Source organism: Protobothrops mucrosquamatus, unplaced genomic scaffold (genome assembly GCF_001527695.2).
Source record: "Protobothrops mucrosquamatus isolate PMUCROS unplaced genomic scaffold, P.Mucros_1.0 scaffold4340, whole genome shotgun sequence".
NCBI classification, from domain to species: Eukaryota; Metazoa; Chordata; class Lepidosauria; order Squamata; family Viperidae; genus Protobothrops; species Protobothrops mucrosquamatus.
Window position 1 is genome coordinate 1 of NW_015390254.1, and position 19,946 is coordinate 19,946.

Here is a 19,946-nt window from a genome sequence, read left to right on the forward strand (position 1 = left end):
TGCTTGTCTCTTTGGTCAGTTTCCAACCATTGTTTCTTGTCTTACCCTCTGGTGCTTTGGAGAATAGTTTGACCCCTTCTTCTTTGTGGCAGCCCCTCAAATACTGGAATACTGCTATCATGTCACCCCTATTTCTTCTTTTCTTGAGACTAGCCAAACCCAAGTCCTGCAGCCGTTCTTCATATGTTTTAGTTTCCAGCCCTGTGATCATTTTAGTTGCTTTTCTCAGAACTTTTTTTGAAGGCCTCAACATCTTTTTTGTAGTATGGTGACCAAAATTGGTTGCAGTATTCCAGGTGTGATCTTACTAGGGTTTTGTAAAGTGGTACTAATACTTTGAGTGACTTGATTCTATGCCTCTATTTATACAACTCAGGATTGTATTAGCTTTTTTGGCTACTGCTGCACATTGCTGGCTCATAGTCAAGTGATTGTCCACTAGGACTCCAAGGTCCCTCTCACAGTTGCTGTTTTTGAGCCTGGTCTTGCCTAATCTGTACCTGCCTAAATGTAACACTTTGCTTTTCTCCACATTAAAGCTCATTTTGTTGGACAGGGCCCATTGTTCAAGTTTGTCACGATCTTTTTGGATCCTGAGCTTGTCTTCTGGGGTGTTGGCTAGTCCTGTCAGTTTAGTGTCATCTGCAAATTTGATAAATTCTCCTTCTATTCCCTCATCTAAGTCATTAATGAATATATTGAAGAGTACTGGACCTAAGATGGAGACTTGTGGTACCCCACTGCTTACTTCTCTCCATGTGGATGTAGTACCTTTGAGGACTACTCGCTGAATATGGTTTGTCAGCCAGGTCAGGTACAGAGTCATCTGATGGTGGTGTTGTTTGTCACATCTTTTTCTAGCTTACTAAGCAGCAGGTACTTCCCCGATGTTCCAGGATTTTTGAAATATATGGTACAATGGTTTTGAGATAACATCTGCCAGCTCCTTCAGAATTCTGGGATGTAGTCTGTCGGATCCCAGTGATTTATATTCATCAAGGTTGGATAGGTGTTCTCTTACCATTTTCTTGCTTATTTTAATTTTTGTTTCTAGTTTGCCTTTTGCAGTAGTTTTTTGGGTATGTTGGGCTATAATTTATTTTTGTGTGAAGACTGATGCAAAGAATATGTTAAGCAGCTCTGCTTTTTCCCTGTTGCCTGTTACTTCCTTGCCATCTTCTCTCTTTAGTGGACCTACAGTTTCCTTGACTTTTTCTTGTTATTAATATGTTGAAAGAAACTTTTTTTTATTGTCCTTGATTTCTGTCGCAAGTCTTTGTTCATTCTGAGCCTTTGTTTTCCTTGACTTCATCTTCGCATTTTCTGGCTGTCTGCTGAAAATCAACCTTAGTTATGTTTCCCACTTTCCATTTTTTGTACTTGTCCTTTTTGTCTTAGTTTATCAGAGAGAGCTTTGTGCAGCCATGCTGGTTTCCTCTTGAATTTCTTGTTTTTCTTTTTCAGTGGTATTGTGCTAGGATGGGCTTTGATGATCATATTTTTCAGAGTTTCCCATGCTTCTTGCGTTGTTTTCCCCTTTAGGATTTTCGTCGATGGAATCTTTCCTAGGTTCTCTCTGAGTTTGTTAAAATCAGCTCTTTTGATGTTTAAGATTCTGGTTGGATTATTTTCTATTGTTTGTGTTTGCATTATATTGAATTTCAGCATGACGTGGTCACTTTCACCCAAGGTTCCGGCAACTTCAACTCCCTCTATCAACTTCTTCTCAATTAGTAAGGATTAGGTCCAGTTTAGCTTTACTTCTAGTTCCCTCCTCTACCTTTTGGATGATAAAGTTGTCAGCTAGGTTGGTTAAGAATCTGTTTGATCCCCCACTCGCTGCAGAGTTTGTCTCCCAGTTGATATCTGAATAGTTGAAGTCTCCCATTAGTACTGTAGTATGCTTCCTATATATGTTTGTTTACTGGTTGGCAAAGAGTCCATCTATTTCTTTATTAGTTGGGTGGCCTGTAATATACACCTATGGCAATGTCACTTTTTTCCCTTTTATATTGACCCATATACATTCTGGAAGGATTTTATCTTTGATCATATGCATTTCTGTAGATATGTAATGTTCTCTTACATATAGTGCAACTCCACCTCTTCTTTTTGTAGATCTATTTCTTTTCAACAATTTGTATCCATCCATCAGTACATTCCAGTCCTGGCTTTCGTCCCACCAGGTTTCTGTAATACCAACTATGTCATACCTGGCCTCATGTACTGTTGCTTCTAGTTCACTCTGTTTGTTCCCCAAGCTTTGAGCATTTTTATATAAGCATTAAAGAACTTTATGCCTGTCCCAGTGGTGAGATTCAAATATGTGAACAACTGGTTCTCTATGTGGTTGCCACTTCTGGAAGTCCATTCTGGGCCTGGGCAACAAAAAATTAGCTACCGTTTCTGCCGAAGTGGTGCGAACTGGCTGAATCCCAGCACTGGCCTTTCTGTGGGTATGTTTCCTACATCTCCTGATTGTTGTTGGAGTTTTTCTTTTTTCTCATCACTCCCTACCTGATTGTTTGATTTGTTTTCTTGGGATTTATAACTGGTTTTGTGTTCTAGAGATTCTAAAGATTGGTCACTCTTCCCCCTCAATTTTAGTTTAAAGCCCTCCTGATGAGTTGGGCCAGAGTACATTTTTCTTTGTTTTAGTGAGGTGCAGCCCATCCCTTGCCAAGAGTCCTTCACATAGGAAATGCAGTCCATGATCGAGGAAACCAAAGTTTTCTTGGCGACACCAACCCTTTAGCCAGTGGTTTATTTCTAGAATTCTTTTTTCCCTCAATGGGGGTTGGCCTTTCATTGGGAGTACTGATAAGAACACTATAATAATAATAATAATAATAATAATAATAATAATAATAATAATAATAATAATAATAATAACAACAACAACAACAACAACAACAACAACAATAATAGTAATAAGTTGGAAGGGACTTTGGAGGTCATCTAGTCTAACTGCCTGCTCAGGCAGGAAACCCTATACCATTTCAGACAAATGGCTGTCCAGTCTCTTCTTAAAAACTTCCAGTGTTGGAGCATTCACCGCTTCTGGAGGCAGGTTGTTCCACTGGTTAATTGTTCTCACTATCAGGAAGTTTCTCCTTAGTTCTAGGTTGCTTCTCTCCTCTATTAGTTTCCATCCATTGCTTCTTGTCCTGCTTTCAGGTGCTTTGGAGAATAGCTTGACTCCCTCTTCTTTGTGGCAGCCCCTGAGATATTGGAACACTGCTATCATGTCCCCCCTCATCCTTCTCTTCATTAAACTAGACATACCCAGTTCCAGCAATTGTCCCTTATATGTTTTAGCCTCCAATCCCCTAATCATCTTTGTTGCTCTTCTCTGTACTCTTTCTAGAGTCTCAACATCTTTTTTACATCGTGGTGACCAAAACTGGATGCAGTATTCCAAGTGTGGCCTTTCCAAGGCATTGTAAAGTGGTATTAATACTTCACGTGATCCTGATTCTATCCCTCAGTTAATGCAGGCCTATTACTGAATAGTAAAAGACAGTTATGGCATCTCACAAATGGACACCTTGATCTCCATTTTTTAGTTATCTATTTATTCATTTATCATTCATTCAGCCCACATTTAATTAGCTTACATAGATATCTACTCTGTGAATATATACTGAGTGTAGTTTCAAAAATTGAAACCACAAAAAGCTTGATAATTTCCTTTAACTAATCTTTTTGTGTATTTTTCTTTAAAATGCCTCAGTCTTAGCTTGGGGTATGCGAGTGAGATAAATTATTTATTTGCTGATGTCTTTATTGTTAAATATATTCTTCATAAATATTGCTACTATTGCTGCAATAATAATGTACTTCATGGTAATCTATTTCCCATTATTTGCTCAATTACCCAATGTGATGGAGTAAAAGATTTCTATGCTGATTGAGAATATATACACTAATCTATTTTTAATAGATTTGTATTTTCTAATGATCACAGTAAGATCGTGGATAAAATGACTTTGTTTTTGTTTCATTAAAAAAACATTTAAATTGTCATTTTGCTGGAAACTACACTATGTAGATCACCAGATTTTTAAATATGTTGGATTCATGATATGTTTAATTTCCTTGCTTGCTTCCTTTTTCCTAAATCTGAAACATTTTTTTAATTAGCTTTATATCACAATGTTACTTTATTTGCAGTCAACAAATGTCGTCCAATAGTACCACCAAGCAACGTGAGGATTATTCAAGGTGCAAAATCTCAAATGAATGAAGATTTTTTATCTGGTGATCTAGTGATATTTGGATGTATTGGACAGTTGAAAATCAAAGGATCTAATAAAATTACCTGTACGGCTGATGGCACTTGGAGCGCACCTGTTCCAGAATGTATAGGTGAGTGAGGGGAAGTTAAGTGAACTCTGAGTGTGATTATTACACTCCTTTGTCATGGTTGGATCACTCTTTGATTGGCTTGGAGTTCCACGTGCTGCTCCCCACTACAGAAAGACTGGACCTATTTGGTCTGCCCCAGACAACTGATGAACCCCAATTGGTTCTAAATGGAACTTTCTAGGTGAAATGGGAGAAGAGAGATCTAGAGTACCATTGGAGGACAACAAGAAGTGAAGCCAAGTGAGTATGACTTAGAGCTATTACTAAGACTTATCTCATGGTGGTAAGAGCAGTGAAGTATCCATAGTATTCTGTCCTTATTGCACCTGCACCATAGTTATTTGGTGGTTTTATTCAAGGCAACCCAGGTTTCTGTAAGAAGGATTGTGAGAAATATGCTAAGCATACATTGGATAAATCATTGGATTCAGTCTAAACCTTGAGGGAACCCCCATGGAACTAACTGAGACTTAGTCTGGTTTCATTGTCTGGAAGGAATTTAAACCTATTAATCCTGACCATTAGCTTGGCTGTCAGTCTAATAAATCCATGTCCTTCCTGATAGGCTAAGACTTCCTGTCCAGCGAGGTGTGGTTGGGTTCTGGCAGTAGTAAATTCTTACTTGGGAGAGAAGATGCTCCTACCTTCACTTAAGGAGCCACTACTAGCTGGATAAATATTGTCCAGTCCCCAACCTGCCCTTCCTGGGGAAGGTTTTTAAGAAGATGTAATTGTTTCAGAGAACTGTGGAGGGAGTGAATTATTGTGACTCTTTTCAGTCAGATTTCAGATCTGAGTATAGAATTAAAATGCAATTCATCATACCTGTGGTGAGAGTAGGATGCATCCATTCTTTCTCTCCTTGATATTTTAGTGGCTTTTAATCAGGGTAACCTTCTGGGCTGGCTTCAAGGATTGAGTTGGGTAGCACTGTGTTACACTAGTTCTTCTTCTTCCTCTGAGATAGTTCTAGTCAGCATTCATGGAAGGAGAAGTCTAGCCCACAGGTTGTGCTTTGCAGGTTGCCTCAGTGCTCAGCACCCTCCCCACGTCTGTTTAATATTAACATGAAGACACTGGGTGAGTGTTCTGCCCCAGCTATGTGAGTCCTTGTTAAGCTCACAAGGAGAAACCCCTCTTCCAACAAGCAGGCTGGAACCTCAGGAAAAAACCAATCCCCTTTTATTATTCACAAGACCTGAGTCAATGTCCAAGGTGAACAAAACAAGTTTCACAGAAACTTGATTCCTCAACACAAATGGTTGCCTTTGGCAACCAGCACCTCCCACACTTTCCCTTTTATTATGCAGCCAAGGTGTGGCTTCCTAATGCCTTCTTCTTTGCCTTTGGAGCTGCCCCATTGCATTCCTCTGTCCAACTCTCTTTTCTTGCCAGTGTTTATGTGTATCCTGGATATCTTCCAGCTGTGAGTCATCACTGTCCAACTCAGACTCCCAGCACAGCTGTGTCTCAGCCTGAGCGTGAGTAGAGGGGCCAGGCTCCTCATCAGACTGTAAATCTTGGAGCTCCTCAGAGCCTTCCTCTGACTCTGATGTCACTCAAGACCCCTCCTCCTCTAATTTACCAGACTCAGCTGCGGGGTCCACTGGCTGGTGAGGAATCACAACAGTGAGGCTTAAGGCATTTCATTTGATTGTGAAAATAACTGAATAGTAGATGGCATTAAAATGTATTATTATTCATCTTTTTAGTAATACAGCATTCTTTTTTATTCAAGCAAATAAAGAGGATATTAATGGAAAAACATTTTGTTTATATTTTATGGTAGAAATAACTTGCCAGGCAGACCATATTGAAAATGGAAACATACTATCTCCAAAGTTTATTTTTAAGGAAGGTGAGAGAATCCGATTCTCCTGTATTGAAGGATACACATTTGCTGACAGACCAGATGCATTGTGCACCAACAATGGATGGGGTTCAAAGGTTGAATGTAAAGGTCTGTATGAGTTTCTAATGGTCATGATTTTTTGAAATTTTATATACATTTTATTCTTCTTACTATGCATGCCTAGAATTGCAGCTCCTATCAATCTGACCTGGTTAAAAACTTTGTGGTAAAATAGGGAAAGAAGTCTCTGTATGTTTACATTTGATTTCGTTTTTATCAGACATACAGAAAACAGGAATAACAAGCATTCCCTTTGAAGACTCATCCTTCCATTTTTTTAACATATAAAAGAAAATATTGTCTCAATTTTCCTCTAGATTTATGGATTATTTACATGCATACTGAATTGATTTCCTAAACTAGCTATTATTAGTTTTAAAGTGATAATTTAAAAAGAACCATTATGCCTATAATTTCAATATTTTAATAATCTTTGATTAATTAAAACTCAGGGTTCATGAGTTCCTGGAACTTGTGGAGCTGAATGGCATATTATACTTCCTTTAATCTTAATTGATCAGACTTAGAAATATCTTTCTTCAAAGAAGGGCATTATTCTTCTGAAGATTGTTTGAGGCAAGCATTTATTTCTCTCTGCAATCTATCATAAGTAATATGGCTCAGCAATAAATGAGGGGCCAAAGAGGAATGAATGTTTCATGTAGCATTTCTTGGACAGAGGAACACAATTCACCAAGACAGTTTGTATCTAACTCACAAAGTGTAGAAAAAGTAATTGTTTCTTTTAGGGAAAATTTGGGTGATAGTCCCACAAGGAGGCAACTCAATCTATTTTGGAGATATGTTTAAAGGGCAGAATTGATCCACAAATCAGTTGGCCATCTTTGTTTTAGACTGAAATCACCTTATGACTTCAGTATTGGTGGTTCTTACATTTGGGCACTAATTTCACTCTTTTTTTTTCCTGAGTATTGTAATATCACATAAAGCTAAGCAACAAAGTAAGAATGGAGCAGCAGCTTTAGGGCAGGGTTCGCCAACATGGTCGGTATCAATCCCCGGGATCAATGGCCGATAAATGGCTGGGTAAATAACTGGTCGATAAATGATGGAAAGTCATTGGGATCAACTAATCTCTTAGGGTCTCTGTAGTCTTCCATTTCGATCCCTAGTCCTGAAGGTAAGGTAGCTAGCAAAGAAAGTGCATTAGCCAGGGATTGGCTGGTCAGTGACCAGTGAGAGCAACCTTGAGTTGTTTCTATCAGCTGTGTGTTTTTTTTATTAACCTTGATTATCATTATTGTTCATCACAAAGTCAGCGAGATGTTCAAACTGGATTTGGCATTTTTGTCCACCTATTGAGAACTTCCCAAGGACCTGGGATAGGTAAATGTTCTTGTTTCACATGTAAAAGATTGACCACATATTTTTATTCATATTCCTCCATAGAAATTCAGTGTTTCCCTCCACAAATGACAAATGGCCGCTTTCGACCTAGACGAGCTCAATATACATACAATGATGAAATTGAGACAATATGTGATGAAGGGTATGTCCTTGGAGGCCCAGGAAAAGTTTCCAAATGCACCGCACTTGATTGGAGTCCTCCTGCTGTCTGTAAACGTAAGTAGTTTTTTCTATAAAGTTTCTTTCTGGAACAGAAATTGCTTCATTGTTTATGAATGATATTCCTATAGTTATGCTAGATGAGGTAATATAATTATGGTGAGAGGAGACTAGTTTATTTGGATTTCTATAATTTTTCTCATAAAAAAAAATACCAAAGCTTTTTAAAAAAAACAAAATAAAACACTCACATCTCGTCACAGTGAGTGGAGGAAATCCAGTGCCAGAAAAGTGGCAAAACATTTATTGTACACTTTCTGAACTAAAAGCTCCACTCAGTCATACATTCACACCTATACTTGTCCAGCTCAGGATCTGAATCTGAGATACAGGCAGATTCATGCAGGCATGTGCTAGGGAAACTGTGAGATGTTCTTGAAATATGGCATATGTGGTTTTCCCCAAAGTCCTCTCTATTGATTAGTATTTTGTGGTACTGGTAGATCCACCCGTTCCTTCCTCAGCTATACAAGTCAGAAATTTCTTGATAGTGGCAAAGTTTGATTCCCAACAAATGTCAAAATAACTGAAATGTTCTATTCAACATGCAAAGTCTGGAAGTAAGTTAATGGCAGAAACATAACACTGAGAGCAGTGTGGGAAGAGAAGGTATGGTGAAAGTATCCAAGAACCATGAAAGTTTTGCAGGCCACAAATTGCATTTTTCCCCTCCTACTCAGTAATTTTTTAAAAAATCTTTCAGTCACCTTGCTCAAACAGGAAGTAAATGTTAATAGCATTTTGTAATCCTTTAAAAACAAAAAAGATGTTTGTTTTGTCTTCAATTGATGCACTTAGGGTTTGAATGTTCACAATTTGACAAGTAGAGATATAGTAAAAGATTAGTTCCACTGCTTCTTCCATATAATTTGACACTTGTGTTGTTTTTGACCATAAGCTACAAGTCTTCTGAAATCCTCATGTGATAGGAAGAACAATAAAATTTGTCTACCAGTGGTTTGTAAGACTAATAAATATCCATCCAACAATAAACTGTTTGACATATTTCTGGAAGGAATAAAGCACCCTTTTTGAAGCTCCTGGCCATTTTCCAGCCTAGCAGTCTACCAACTATGCCATTTTGGAACAGAGACTTTTTAGCCTTGGTCTATTTTAAATCCTGAATAATTTTACAGGAGAAATGCTCAGATCTCTGGTGAATTTCATCCCAGCTTGCAAGGGAATGTTGGTGTTATGTATTAAGCAATTCAAAAGGTCTGTTATAAAAAAACAGTTAACTGATTGTTCTATTTGAATTATGGACTGACTGTATAACTTTAAGCCTTAATTTTAGGTGGGAATGAGTATTTTACATTGATTGGCTGCTGCCTAGTGGGGGTCCGTATAAATATAAGTCAAGCAGCTGCTAGAGCTTGCTTCTGTGAGAACCTAATAAAGAGCTGTTATTTCAACTCCATGTCTTCAATGCCTCGCTGTTCCCACTACACAACAGTGGCAATGAGGTGGGATTATGCTGCTAGGAAGAAAGAGCTAAGTCACTTAGGGGTAAGACCAGGCAACAGCGCCCTGGTTGGAACCGCATTCCCCCCTTCTGCCTGCCAGTACACAAACTCTGGAAGTATCACCTTCCTAAGGGACCCATTCCTAGGAAACTCACAGAAGCCCTAGCAGCATAAGGCATTGGAGACGAAGTAACAGCCAAGCCATGGCCAAAGTTGGCAAGCTTTCTGAGTTTGATGTGACGCATCCCGAATGCTGGAGTTCGTACGTCTTAAGAGTAGAAAACTACTTCAGAGCGAACCTTGTCAGAGAAGATAATTTAAAAACTGCAACTTTGTTGTGCGTGTGTGGCCAAGCCACCTTTGATATAGACGAGAACCTTGTCGCTCCTGCTACATTGGAGTCAGTCACCTTCACTGACTCGAAACAAAGACTCAAGGAGCACTTTGAACCAAGATTGTCCATTATTGTATATAGACACGCATTCGAGCAGAGAGAACAGCAGCCAGGTGAAACTGTTGCTGAATTTGTGGCCACCCTACACCAAGCGTCCCAGCTCTGCAAATTTCCCGACCTAGAAGACAGGCTCCGGGACTGACTGGTATGTGGCCTTAGAAGCAGAGATCTGCAGCAGAGGCTGTTTGCTAAAGAGACCCTGACATTCCAGGACGCACTGAAAGAAATGATGGCAGAAGAGGCTGCAGGTGGAACCATCAAGGCTTTACATCCCTAAAGAATCTTCCCAGACAGATGACTGTGCATCATGAAGAGTCAGAGAGAACAGAAGACCCAGATGTAGACATTGAGATCGACCGGGTCAGAAGATCCCAGAAAGAAGGCAGCTGCTGCTTGACAAGGCAGTTTTCTTCCCTAGCTGTCTTGGTTGCGATGGATGACACCAGTGCTCAGAATGCCAGTTTTGCACAGCTGTGTGCCGAGAATGTGGCAAACAAGGCCACATCGCTACCGTCTGTAAAGGTCGCCAGAGGGAATCTCCATGCAAAGACTTCCCCAGGAGCAGTAATGGGGCCCCAGGGCAGAATAGAGTAGGATTTTGCTCTGGAAGAAGGAGCATCCTCAGAACTGAAGCCCATCATCCCCTAAAATAAAAGCTTAGACTAAAAGTCAAGCTGCAAGGAGTTCCGTGCTCCACGGAACTGGACACTGGATCAGCTGTGTCTATAATTTCCTATAAGACTTTTAATTTCATCTGCAGACATGGCGGGAAATGAGTTTGCGGACATATTCAGTTCCAATTTAGGGAAATACAGATTGCTCTCCACCTTGATCCAACCATAGCCCCAATCAGAGTAAAGCCTCATAGAGTGCCTTTTGCCCTTAAGCCCAAGATTGATGCAGAGTTAGATAAGCTTGTTCAACAGGGAGTCTTACAACCCATTGACAGCTGTGTGTGGGAAACCCCCATAGTTACACCGGTCAGGCCTAACGGAGAGGTATGCATCTGCCCTGACTATAAGTGCACTATTAATAAGGCACTGCAGCAGCATGCATATCCGGTACCTGTAGTCAGCCACATTCTGGCATCCTTACAAGGAGGTTGCTTATTTGCAAAGCTGGACCTGGCATAGGCTTATCAGCAACTGCCTGTAGATGATGCCTCTGCTGAGGTTCAAACAATAGTTACCCATAGAGGGGCATACAAGGTTTGTCACCTGCAGTTTGGGGTCAGTGTAGCCCCAGGGCTCTTTCAGAGTGTGATGGAACACACGTTAAAAAACATTCCAGGTGTTTGTCCTTATTTCGACGATGTTTTAATTGCTGGGAAGTCAGCAGAATGTTTAAGGGCTGTTCTTCAGCGTTTTCACGAAGCGGGGCTTAAGCTCAAAAGAGAAAAATGTCAAATAGGAGTCAACTCCACAGAGTTCCTGCTGGAATACACCCAGCTGAGTCAAAGCTTAAGGCTATTTTGCAGGGTCCCCAACCTAAGTCAAAGGGGGAGCTGCAAGCATTTCTGGGGTTACTTAACTTTTATCATGCCTTTCTTCCTCACAAGGCTGCATTAGCAGAGCCTCTACATAGGCTCCTAGATAAAAGGGCACCATGGCAGTGGACTAGTGGCCATGAAAATAGTTCCAAAGCAGCCAAATCACTGCTGTCTTCAGGCTCCGTGTTAACACACTTTAATGAAAAACTGCCTATCAGTGAGAGTCATCATACAGGATAGGAGCATGTTCTGAGCCATGTAATGGCAAACGGGGAGCAAGCACCCATAGCTTATTACTCAAGGACACTTTCCCCTGTGGAAAGAAATTACACGCAAATTGATAAGGAGGCTTTAGCCATAGTTGCAGGTATAAACAAATTCCACGATTTTCTTTATGGTCGCCCATTTACGGTCTTTACAGACCACAAGCCCTTTCTAGATCTGTTTACTGCAGACAAGCAAACCCCTCAGATCCTGTCTCCAAGGATGCTGAGGTGGTCAATCTTTATGGCAGCCTACAATTACAGGCTAGTCCATAAGCCTGGTAAGGAAATGGGTCATGCTGATGCACTCAGCAGATTGCCCCTGCCTAATTTAGAACCAGACCTCGCACCTGCTGAACGCATCCTGTCAATTCAGGATTTGCCTGAATCTCCCCTTCACGCCAGGGATGTGACTGCTGAGACAGCCTCCGACAAAACTCTCAGCCAAGTTTTGAACTGGATGCTGAGGGGGTGGCCAGGAACCAGTCCTGGAACAGAATTATAGAGTTTTATTAGAAGACAAGATGAGCTATCTGCATACAAAGGATATATTCTTTGGGGGAGCAGGGTTGTAGTCCCACACACATTAAGGGAAAGAGTCTTAGAATCTCTGCATGAGGGACATCCTGGAATAGTCAGGATGAAGGCACTTGCAAGAAGCTACCTGTGGTGGCCAGGGTTGGATAGGGATATTGAGGCTCAAGTTAAAGGATGCCAGGTTTCCCAACAGTCCAGACCTGAAATGCCTCAAGCCCCAGTACATCGCTGGGAAACTACGCAAACTCCCAAACTAGGATTCACATAGACTACGCAGGACCCTTCCAAGGACAGGTGTTCCTCATTGTAGTTGACAGTCACTCAAAGTGGCTTGAGGTAGCACCTGTCCCTTCTATGACTACTGCCAGGACCATCCAGGAATTGCACAGAATCTTTGCCACACATGGCTTACCTGATGTAATCATATCGGATAATGGGGCACAATTTACTGCTGCAGAATTTCAGTCATTTCTAAGGTCTAATATGATTAGACATGCCACCTCAGCCCCGTTTCACCCGGCCTCTAACGGTCAAGTGGAAAGGATGGTCAGGACGACCAAAGAAACAATTAAAAGAATAACCAGGGGAAATTGGCATCACAGGTTGGCAGACTTTTTGCTCTGCCACCACACAATTCCATGCACTTCAATGGGTCGTAGCCTAGTGGAGTTGAGATGGGAACATCAGCTGATCACGAAGCTGGACCATCTCCATCCAGACCGAGTTGCAACAGAGACAGCGCAGCCCAAGCCCCTGAGGAAGTTGCAGGTCGGCGACCGAGTATGGTCAAGGGGCACTGTGGGTGGTAGCTGTGGTTTGTAAGGTGTCAAGACCACTCTCTTACAAAGTGGTCCTGGAAGACTGGTGCATCTTGCGCCGCCACATCGATCAGCTGCATCGGCGGCAGGGTAGACAAACCCTCGCCGCTGACCATGAGGAGAGCCAAGGGCTGCCTGACAGCTGTGGCACTTCTGAGCCGCCAGAATCCTCGCAACTCAAGGAGATATGCTGGATGACTCAGTCATGGTTGAGTCGCTACCGACCGAAGGAACTGTGCCCGCAGATCAGAGTATGCTGGAGGACTTGTTTCCCAGACTTTCCGGGACTGCTCCTCTCACTGACATGTGTACTGGCCTACCCGGACAGACCAGCCGAATGGAGACCGGTCTACCCGGCCAGAAAAGACAAACAGAGACTGGTCTACCCAGCCAACTGAGGTGGATCAGAGTTGGTAGATCAGGTTTTCCAAGAAACTGCCCTTTACTCAGTAATAATAGTTTATTGGCTTGTCAAAATGTAAAATACAAAGAGAAATTCAAAAATGTAATAGAAAATTAGAAGAAGGGGGAGGGAAAAGAAAAAAAGATAACAGGGAAAGAGGGAAAGAGGGAAAAGAAAAGAAAAGGGTATTAACTTCTGACTCTCTTTAGCACAATAGAAGATAACAACATTACAATCACAACTTTTTGCTTTTACACAACAGTTTGTATAAACCATTTTTATAACAATAAATCTAATTAACAAAAACAAATCAAGTTTTCATTTTTCTTTTTCATTGCAAGCAGAAAATCTGGAAGCAATTTCAAAGTAGAAGCAAGATTAGATATATTCTCTTCTTTGGATATAAGAATCAGTTTGACCATCTCTGCTTCTCTTTGCAGTGGGGAATAATATATACCTCTATTGACATTAATCTTTATCATAATTCATATTAAGGGAATCCTCTATATAATTTCAATTTTTTAAAATTATTTTTAAACGCAAAGGGAGACAACCCTTTCCCTAGTTTAGATATTTTACTAACTTTAAGCTCAAGTTGAGTATAATACTCAAATATTATACATAAAAGGGAAAGCAAAGCAAAACAAAACAACAACAAAAATTTCTGTATTTTAAACCCGGAACCAAAACACAAAACTACATTAAGGTTTTCACAGTGTTAGAAAACAAACAAACAAACAAAAAAACTAGAGGACATATATTTACAAACTTATTGTATACACATGAAGCTACCTTAATGCTTTCTTTCAATATATATATTTCAAAACTTATAAAAATCCATCCTAACTAATTTAATCATTAAATTTAAGTCATTCCCTCCAGCTTGTCTTCATAGAATGAATATTTTTTCTTCCCAAGGGTATTTATCTTTTCTTCAAGGAGTTCTCAGTCTTATTTATATCCATAAGGCAAATATTCCAAGATTGTACTGTTAAACATTGTAGATTAACCTGGGCCAAATCCTTGTAGAATAAAATTTCCATCTCTGAGATGTCTATCATAACTTTTATTCTCAAAGAATTCTCGACCTTGTTGATATCTATGAGGAAAAAACTTGACCTCTTAAAAGTTGTGAATTTACTTGACATTCTTTTTTCAGTTGCATTGGGAGAATTATACTCAAACCATCATCATCATAAAAGCTGATGTCAGATTTATATTTCAAAGGTACAGTTAGATTATTTGTGTTATCCCCCATTTGTAGAGTTGACACAGTAGGTCAATAGTTTTCTACAGTGGGTTGATAATCTCTTGTAATCTCCTCTGTATCATTAGCATCATTAAACCCTAGTTTATCTATGATATAACTGATTTTCTGTATAGACCAGGTGTAGGCAACCTTGGCTCTTTTATGACTCGTGGACTTCAACTTCCAGAATTCCTGAGCCAGCATGGCTTGCTCAGGAATTCTGGGAGTTGAAGTCCACGAGTCATAAAAGAGCCAAGGTTGCCTACCCCTGTATAGACTTTTGGAAGATTTCTTTGATGACAAACTCCAGCTCAGAATTAAACATCTTCATGTTTAACTTCAGCTCCCTCTAGTGGTGAAAATATGTTATTTATATCTGGGTTTTTTCTATTCCTTTTTCTGGCCCATCAGATTTCATGAAAATTAGGGAGTTTCAACCACCACCACAACAGAATACACAGCTACAGATTATTTTAAATGTACTAAATTAAAAGCAACAACATTCATCCTTATATTTCAAAAGAAAAAATACTCCACTCTTCCTTCTTTTGGCTGCCTCCAGCAACCCTCTTCCTTATCGTATAAAAGAAAATATTGTTTCAATTTTCCTCTAGATTTATGGATTATTTACATGCATACTGAATTGATTTCCTAAACTAGCTATCATTAATTTTAAAGAGATAATTTAAAAAGAACCATTATGCCTATAATTTCAATATTTTAATAATCTTTGATTAATTAAAACTCAGGGTTCATGAGTTCCTGGAACTTGTGGAGCTGAATGGCATATTATACTTCCTTTAATCTTAATTGATCAGACTTAGAAATATCTTTCTTCAAAGAAGGGCATTATTCTTCTGAAGATTGTTTGAGGCAAGCATTTATTTCTCTCTGCAATCTATCATAAGTAATATGACTCAGCAATAAATGAGGGGCTAAATAGGAATGAATGTTTCATGTAGCATTTCTTGGACAGAGGAACACAATTCACCAAGACAGTTTGTATCTAACTCACAAAGTGTAGAAAAAGTAATTGTTTCTTTTAGGGAAAATTTGGGTGATAATCCCACAAGGAGGCAACTCAATCTATTTTAGAGATATGTGTAAAGGGCAGAATTGATCCACAAATCAGTTGGCCATCTTTGTTTTAGACTGAAATCATCTTATGACTTCAGTATTGGTGGTTCTTACATTTGGGCACTAATTTCACTCTTTTTTTTCCTGAGTATTGTAATATCACATAAAGCTAAGCAACAAAGTAAGAATGGAGCAGCAGCTTTAGGGCAGGGTTCGCCAACATGGTCGGTATCAACCCCCGGGATCAATGACCGATAAATGGCTGGGTAAATAACTGGTCAATAAATGATGGAAAGTCATTGGGATCAACTAATCTCTTAGGGTCTCTGTTGTCTTTCATATCGATCCCTAGTCCTGAAGGTAAGGTAGCTAGCAAAGAAAGTGCATTAGCCAGGGATTGGCTGGTCAGTGACCAGTGAGAGCAACCTTAAGTTGTCTCTAACAGCTGTGTGTTTTTTTTACTAACCTTGATTATCATTATTGTTCATCACACAGTCAGCCAGATATTCAGATTGGATTTGGCATTGTTGTCCACCTATTGAGAACTTCCCAAGGACCTGGGATAGGTAAATGTTCTTGTTTCATGGTGTAAAAGATTGACCACATATTTTTATTCATATTCCTCCATAGAAATTCAGTGTTCCCCTCCACAAATGACAAATGGCCACTTTCGACCTAGACAAGCTCAATATACATACAATGATGAAATTGAGACAATATGTAATGAAGGGTATGACTTTGGAGGGCCAGGAAAAGTTTCCAAATGNGGGAGTGCCATAATTTTTTTCATCAAAAAACAATCCTAAAGCATTTTATAATAATCGTAAAATTGCTCCACAATAAAATAAGGAAAAATAAGATAAAAATGGAATAAAACAGATTAAATAACAATAAACTCATTCCATAGCATGATGCTATTATATAGAAGACTTGCTCCATATTATCAGTAACCAGTAATCCAGAAATAATAGCATAGGGGAGAGAATCTCTCTGAAGATTGTCGGGACCCAAGAAGGTTTCTTTAAAGCAGGGCTTTTCAACCAGTGGTACACATACCACCTGTGGTACTTTGCCACGTGGCAGGTGGTACGCGACTGCTAGCAAAGTGCAGCAGGGGAGGGGAATGAGCCTAAGCGAGCCAAGCCTGAGGGAGAGGCAGCTGCAGCTGCAGGACTGTCTAGGCTCGGCAGAAGCCCCAGGAGCCAGCAGGGCTGCAGCTGATTGGCTGCAGCTGATTGGCACTTCCGGAAGCAGCGCGGGGCTGGAGGTGAACTGAAGAAAAGGGGAGGGGGAAAGAGACTATAAAAGGAGGTGGTTTGGGTGGGGGAAGGGAAAAAAGACAACAGGAAAGGTTTAATCCCTTTAAACAAATGTAATTAGTTTTACCCCCTTTAATTGAGTCTGTCTATGGCTTTTAAAAAGTTTTCTTTAAAGGTAAATAGGCTTAATTTAAAGCTAAAGCTTTTCGCAATTGCTGGAGCTTTTCAGTCGAGGATTGCAACATTGTGACACGTAACACGCCTGAGGCAACTTAAAGAGAGAAAAAAACGGAGTTTGTGTTTCTTTGCACTTAATTCCTATGTCTTTAAGGGTACAGGGAAGGGATTGGGGGGGTATTCTTATTAACTGTGGAAGAGCTCAGAAGGGAGAGAGGAAGAAGGGCCGACCAGCTAGCTCAGGAGTCTACGAACTTAGCAACTTTAAGACCTGTGGACTTCAACCCCCAGAATTCCTCAACCAGCCATGATGGCTGAGGAATTCTGGGAGTTGAAGTCCGCAAGTCTTAAAAGTGCCAAGTTTGAAGACCCCTGAGCTAGCTGGTAGTGGTGCATATTAATAAACATGGATAAATTCATCATACATTTGTCAGTGCAAATGGAAAGTGATTCAGCAAAGGAATAGCCACCAAAGAAATTAAAACTGGTACTTTTTTACTTTTTTTCCTACAGTTTGTAATATTTTATTAGATTATAGAATAAAATACAAAAATACAAAAGCAAATAGTAGGACACAGTGGGGAGGAAAATGGGGGGGAAAGTGAGGGGGAGAAGGGAAAAAGAACAGACTTCTTCTATTGCAGTAGAAGGAAGCATTAACGTTGAACCTCAGCTTTTTACTTTTCCATAATATTATAAACTAGCCATTTCTATAACAACAAATGAATCTAATCAGTAAAACCCCAAATCCCCCCTTTTTTTAGTCAAGTTTTTGACACCTTGTTAAGCACTGGTGGTACTCAAATATTGTCATGTCCTAAAAGTGGTAGAATCTGTGAAAAGGTTGAAAAGCCCTGCTTTAAAGACTCACTCTGATTCTTTAAATAAACCACATCCTGTCACAGTGAGAGAAGGAAATCCAGTACTACAAAAGTGAGTTTACAAATTGTATTGCTCGCTTTCTGATTTAAAAGGTTAACACATAGCACATTCCCACAGGCATTGCCCAGTTCAGCATCTGAACCTCAGATACAGGCAGAAGTATACAGACATGTGCTAAGGAAACAATGAGCTGTACTTGCATCATGCACCCTGGCTGCATAGATTTGCTCAAAATTGTCCTTATTGATTGGTATCTAGTCAAAAGTGGTTGATCGTCCTCTGCCTTCCTCAGCTACACAAGTCAGAAACTTCTTAGAAATGGAAGAGATTGTTTCTCAACAGAATGTCGAGATAACTGAAATCCATATTCAACTTGCCAAGTTTGCAAGCAAGTTAGTGGCAGAAACGTAACATTGAGAGTAATGTTGAAGAAGAGGATCAGGTGAGAGTGTCCAAGGGACAAGAGGGCATTGCAGGCCACATAAGGTCTTCCTTTCTTTTTCTCCCTAATCAGTAATTTTTAAGAAATAGTTCAGTCACCTTGCCCAAACAGGAAGTATTTGCTGATACTGTAGCTATTATAATCCTTTAAAACCCAAATGATGTTTGTTTTCTGCTCGGTTCACACACTTTAGCTAGAATGTTCACAAAGGCTTCAACTATTTGGGCAGGAAGGATTTGATAAAAGATTAGTTCCACTGCTTCATATAGATAAGCTGCCATTTTGGTTGTTTTTGACCATAAGTTACAAGTCTTCTGAAAGCTCCATGTGACAGGAAGAAGAGTAAACCAGTCTACCAGTGGTCTGTAAGATTTTCATCTAAAAATAACCAATTTGACAAATCCCTGGAAGAAAGAAGAGGTGCTTCAGGTCATTTTCCAGCCTAGCAATCTACCAACTGTGTTATTTTGGGACAAAGATGTATTAGTCTCTTAGAACAATCCTGGGTAATTTTTACAGCTAGAAGGAGAAATGTTCAGATCGCTTGTGAATTTCATCCTAGCTTACAAGGAAATGCTGGCAGGAAGTGGCAAGTGTGCCTTGAAGTATGCTGTGGAGTGTGCGGAATGACAATGGAATAGACAAAATGGGATATTTACATGGGATAAGAAGACAAGCAGAGACAGGAGGACAAAAACAGCTGCCACATTACCTGTTCACATCAAATTCTTGCACTTTTCAGTGGTATGGTCATGCTCGCCATATAGCAGTTGGTGAATCAGATATTCCAAGTAATTGCCCCTTTGGCATAAGCAGCCCCAGGCCAGGCTTGATGTGTGCCTGAGAAAACAAACTGTAGTCTGGATTTACAGGGAATGTTTCCTTCTAAAGTGGGTCAGGCAGCCCGAAGAGAAAAAGCTGTGGAGGAAAGCTACCATTGCCCAGGGAAAAGTGAAAGTTCCCTATCTATTGAAGCACTGCAGAGAGACTGCATGGCACTAGGTGTGCTAGCAGAAATCAAAAAATACCATTTTGACACAGAGCAAGAAAAGAAAAACAAACAGGTAGAAGTGGTTCCCGCAATGGGCCAGTGCTAGTTTGAGGAGAATGGTGTGTATTCACGTCCTCAAGAAACTGTTAGGAGGGTATCTTTGCTTCGGGAGAACCACAGAATATATGTAACCCTATAAGTACATATGCAGTAAAATTTGCTAGCACATAAGTGCCACAACTGCAAAAATGGGAACAAAATCATAAGTTGGAGAACTTAACTTTGATTTAATGGGGAATGGAAGGAATATTACTGAAATGACAGGGCAGAAGGAAAAAAGACTTAGGGAAAAGGATGCACAAATTTTCCCGATGAAATAAAGTATTGAGTTTTTTAACTACAAAGAGACATTTCTTAAAATATTAGCTGAGGAAAGCATTTTTTTTTTAGGAGCAAGGCTTATTACCTATGCAAACCTTGTAGAAAATATCATTGGTGATGAATATTATCAGAATCCATGATCATTTAGTATTGTAGGATTTGGCGGGCCGATCAAAAGATGTCTGAGCAGGCTG

The 19,946-nt window shown here is 39.9% G+C and overlaps 1 protein-coding gene across 1 annotated transcript; it reads left to right on the plus strand.

Annotated features, from left to right (window-relative positions):
- The first annotated feature begins 7,679 nt into the window (after window positions 1-7,679).
- Window positions 7,680-16,426, plus strand: LOC107298860 (C4b-binding protein alpha chain-like). Its single transcript, XM_015828225.2, has 2 exons — window positions 7,680-7,864; window positions 16,251-16,426. Exons 1-2 carry the CDS (start codon window positions 7,714-7,716, stop codon window positions 16,424-16,426), a joined length of 327 nt encoding a protein of 108 aa, XP_015683711.1. The 5' UTR covers window positions 7,680-7,713.
- The last annotated feature ends 3,520 nt before the right edge of the window (window positions 16,427-19,946 follow it).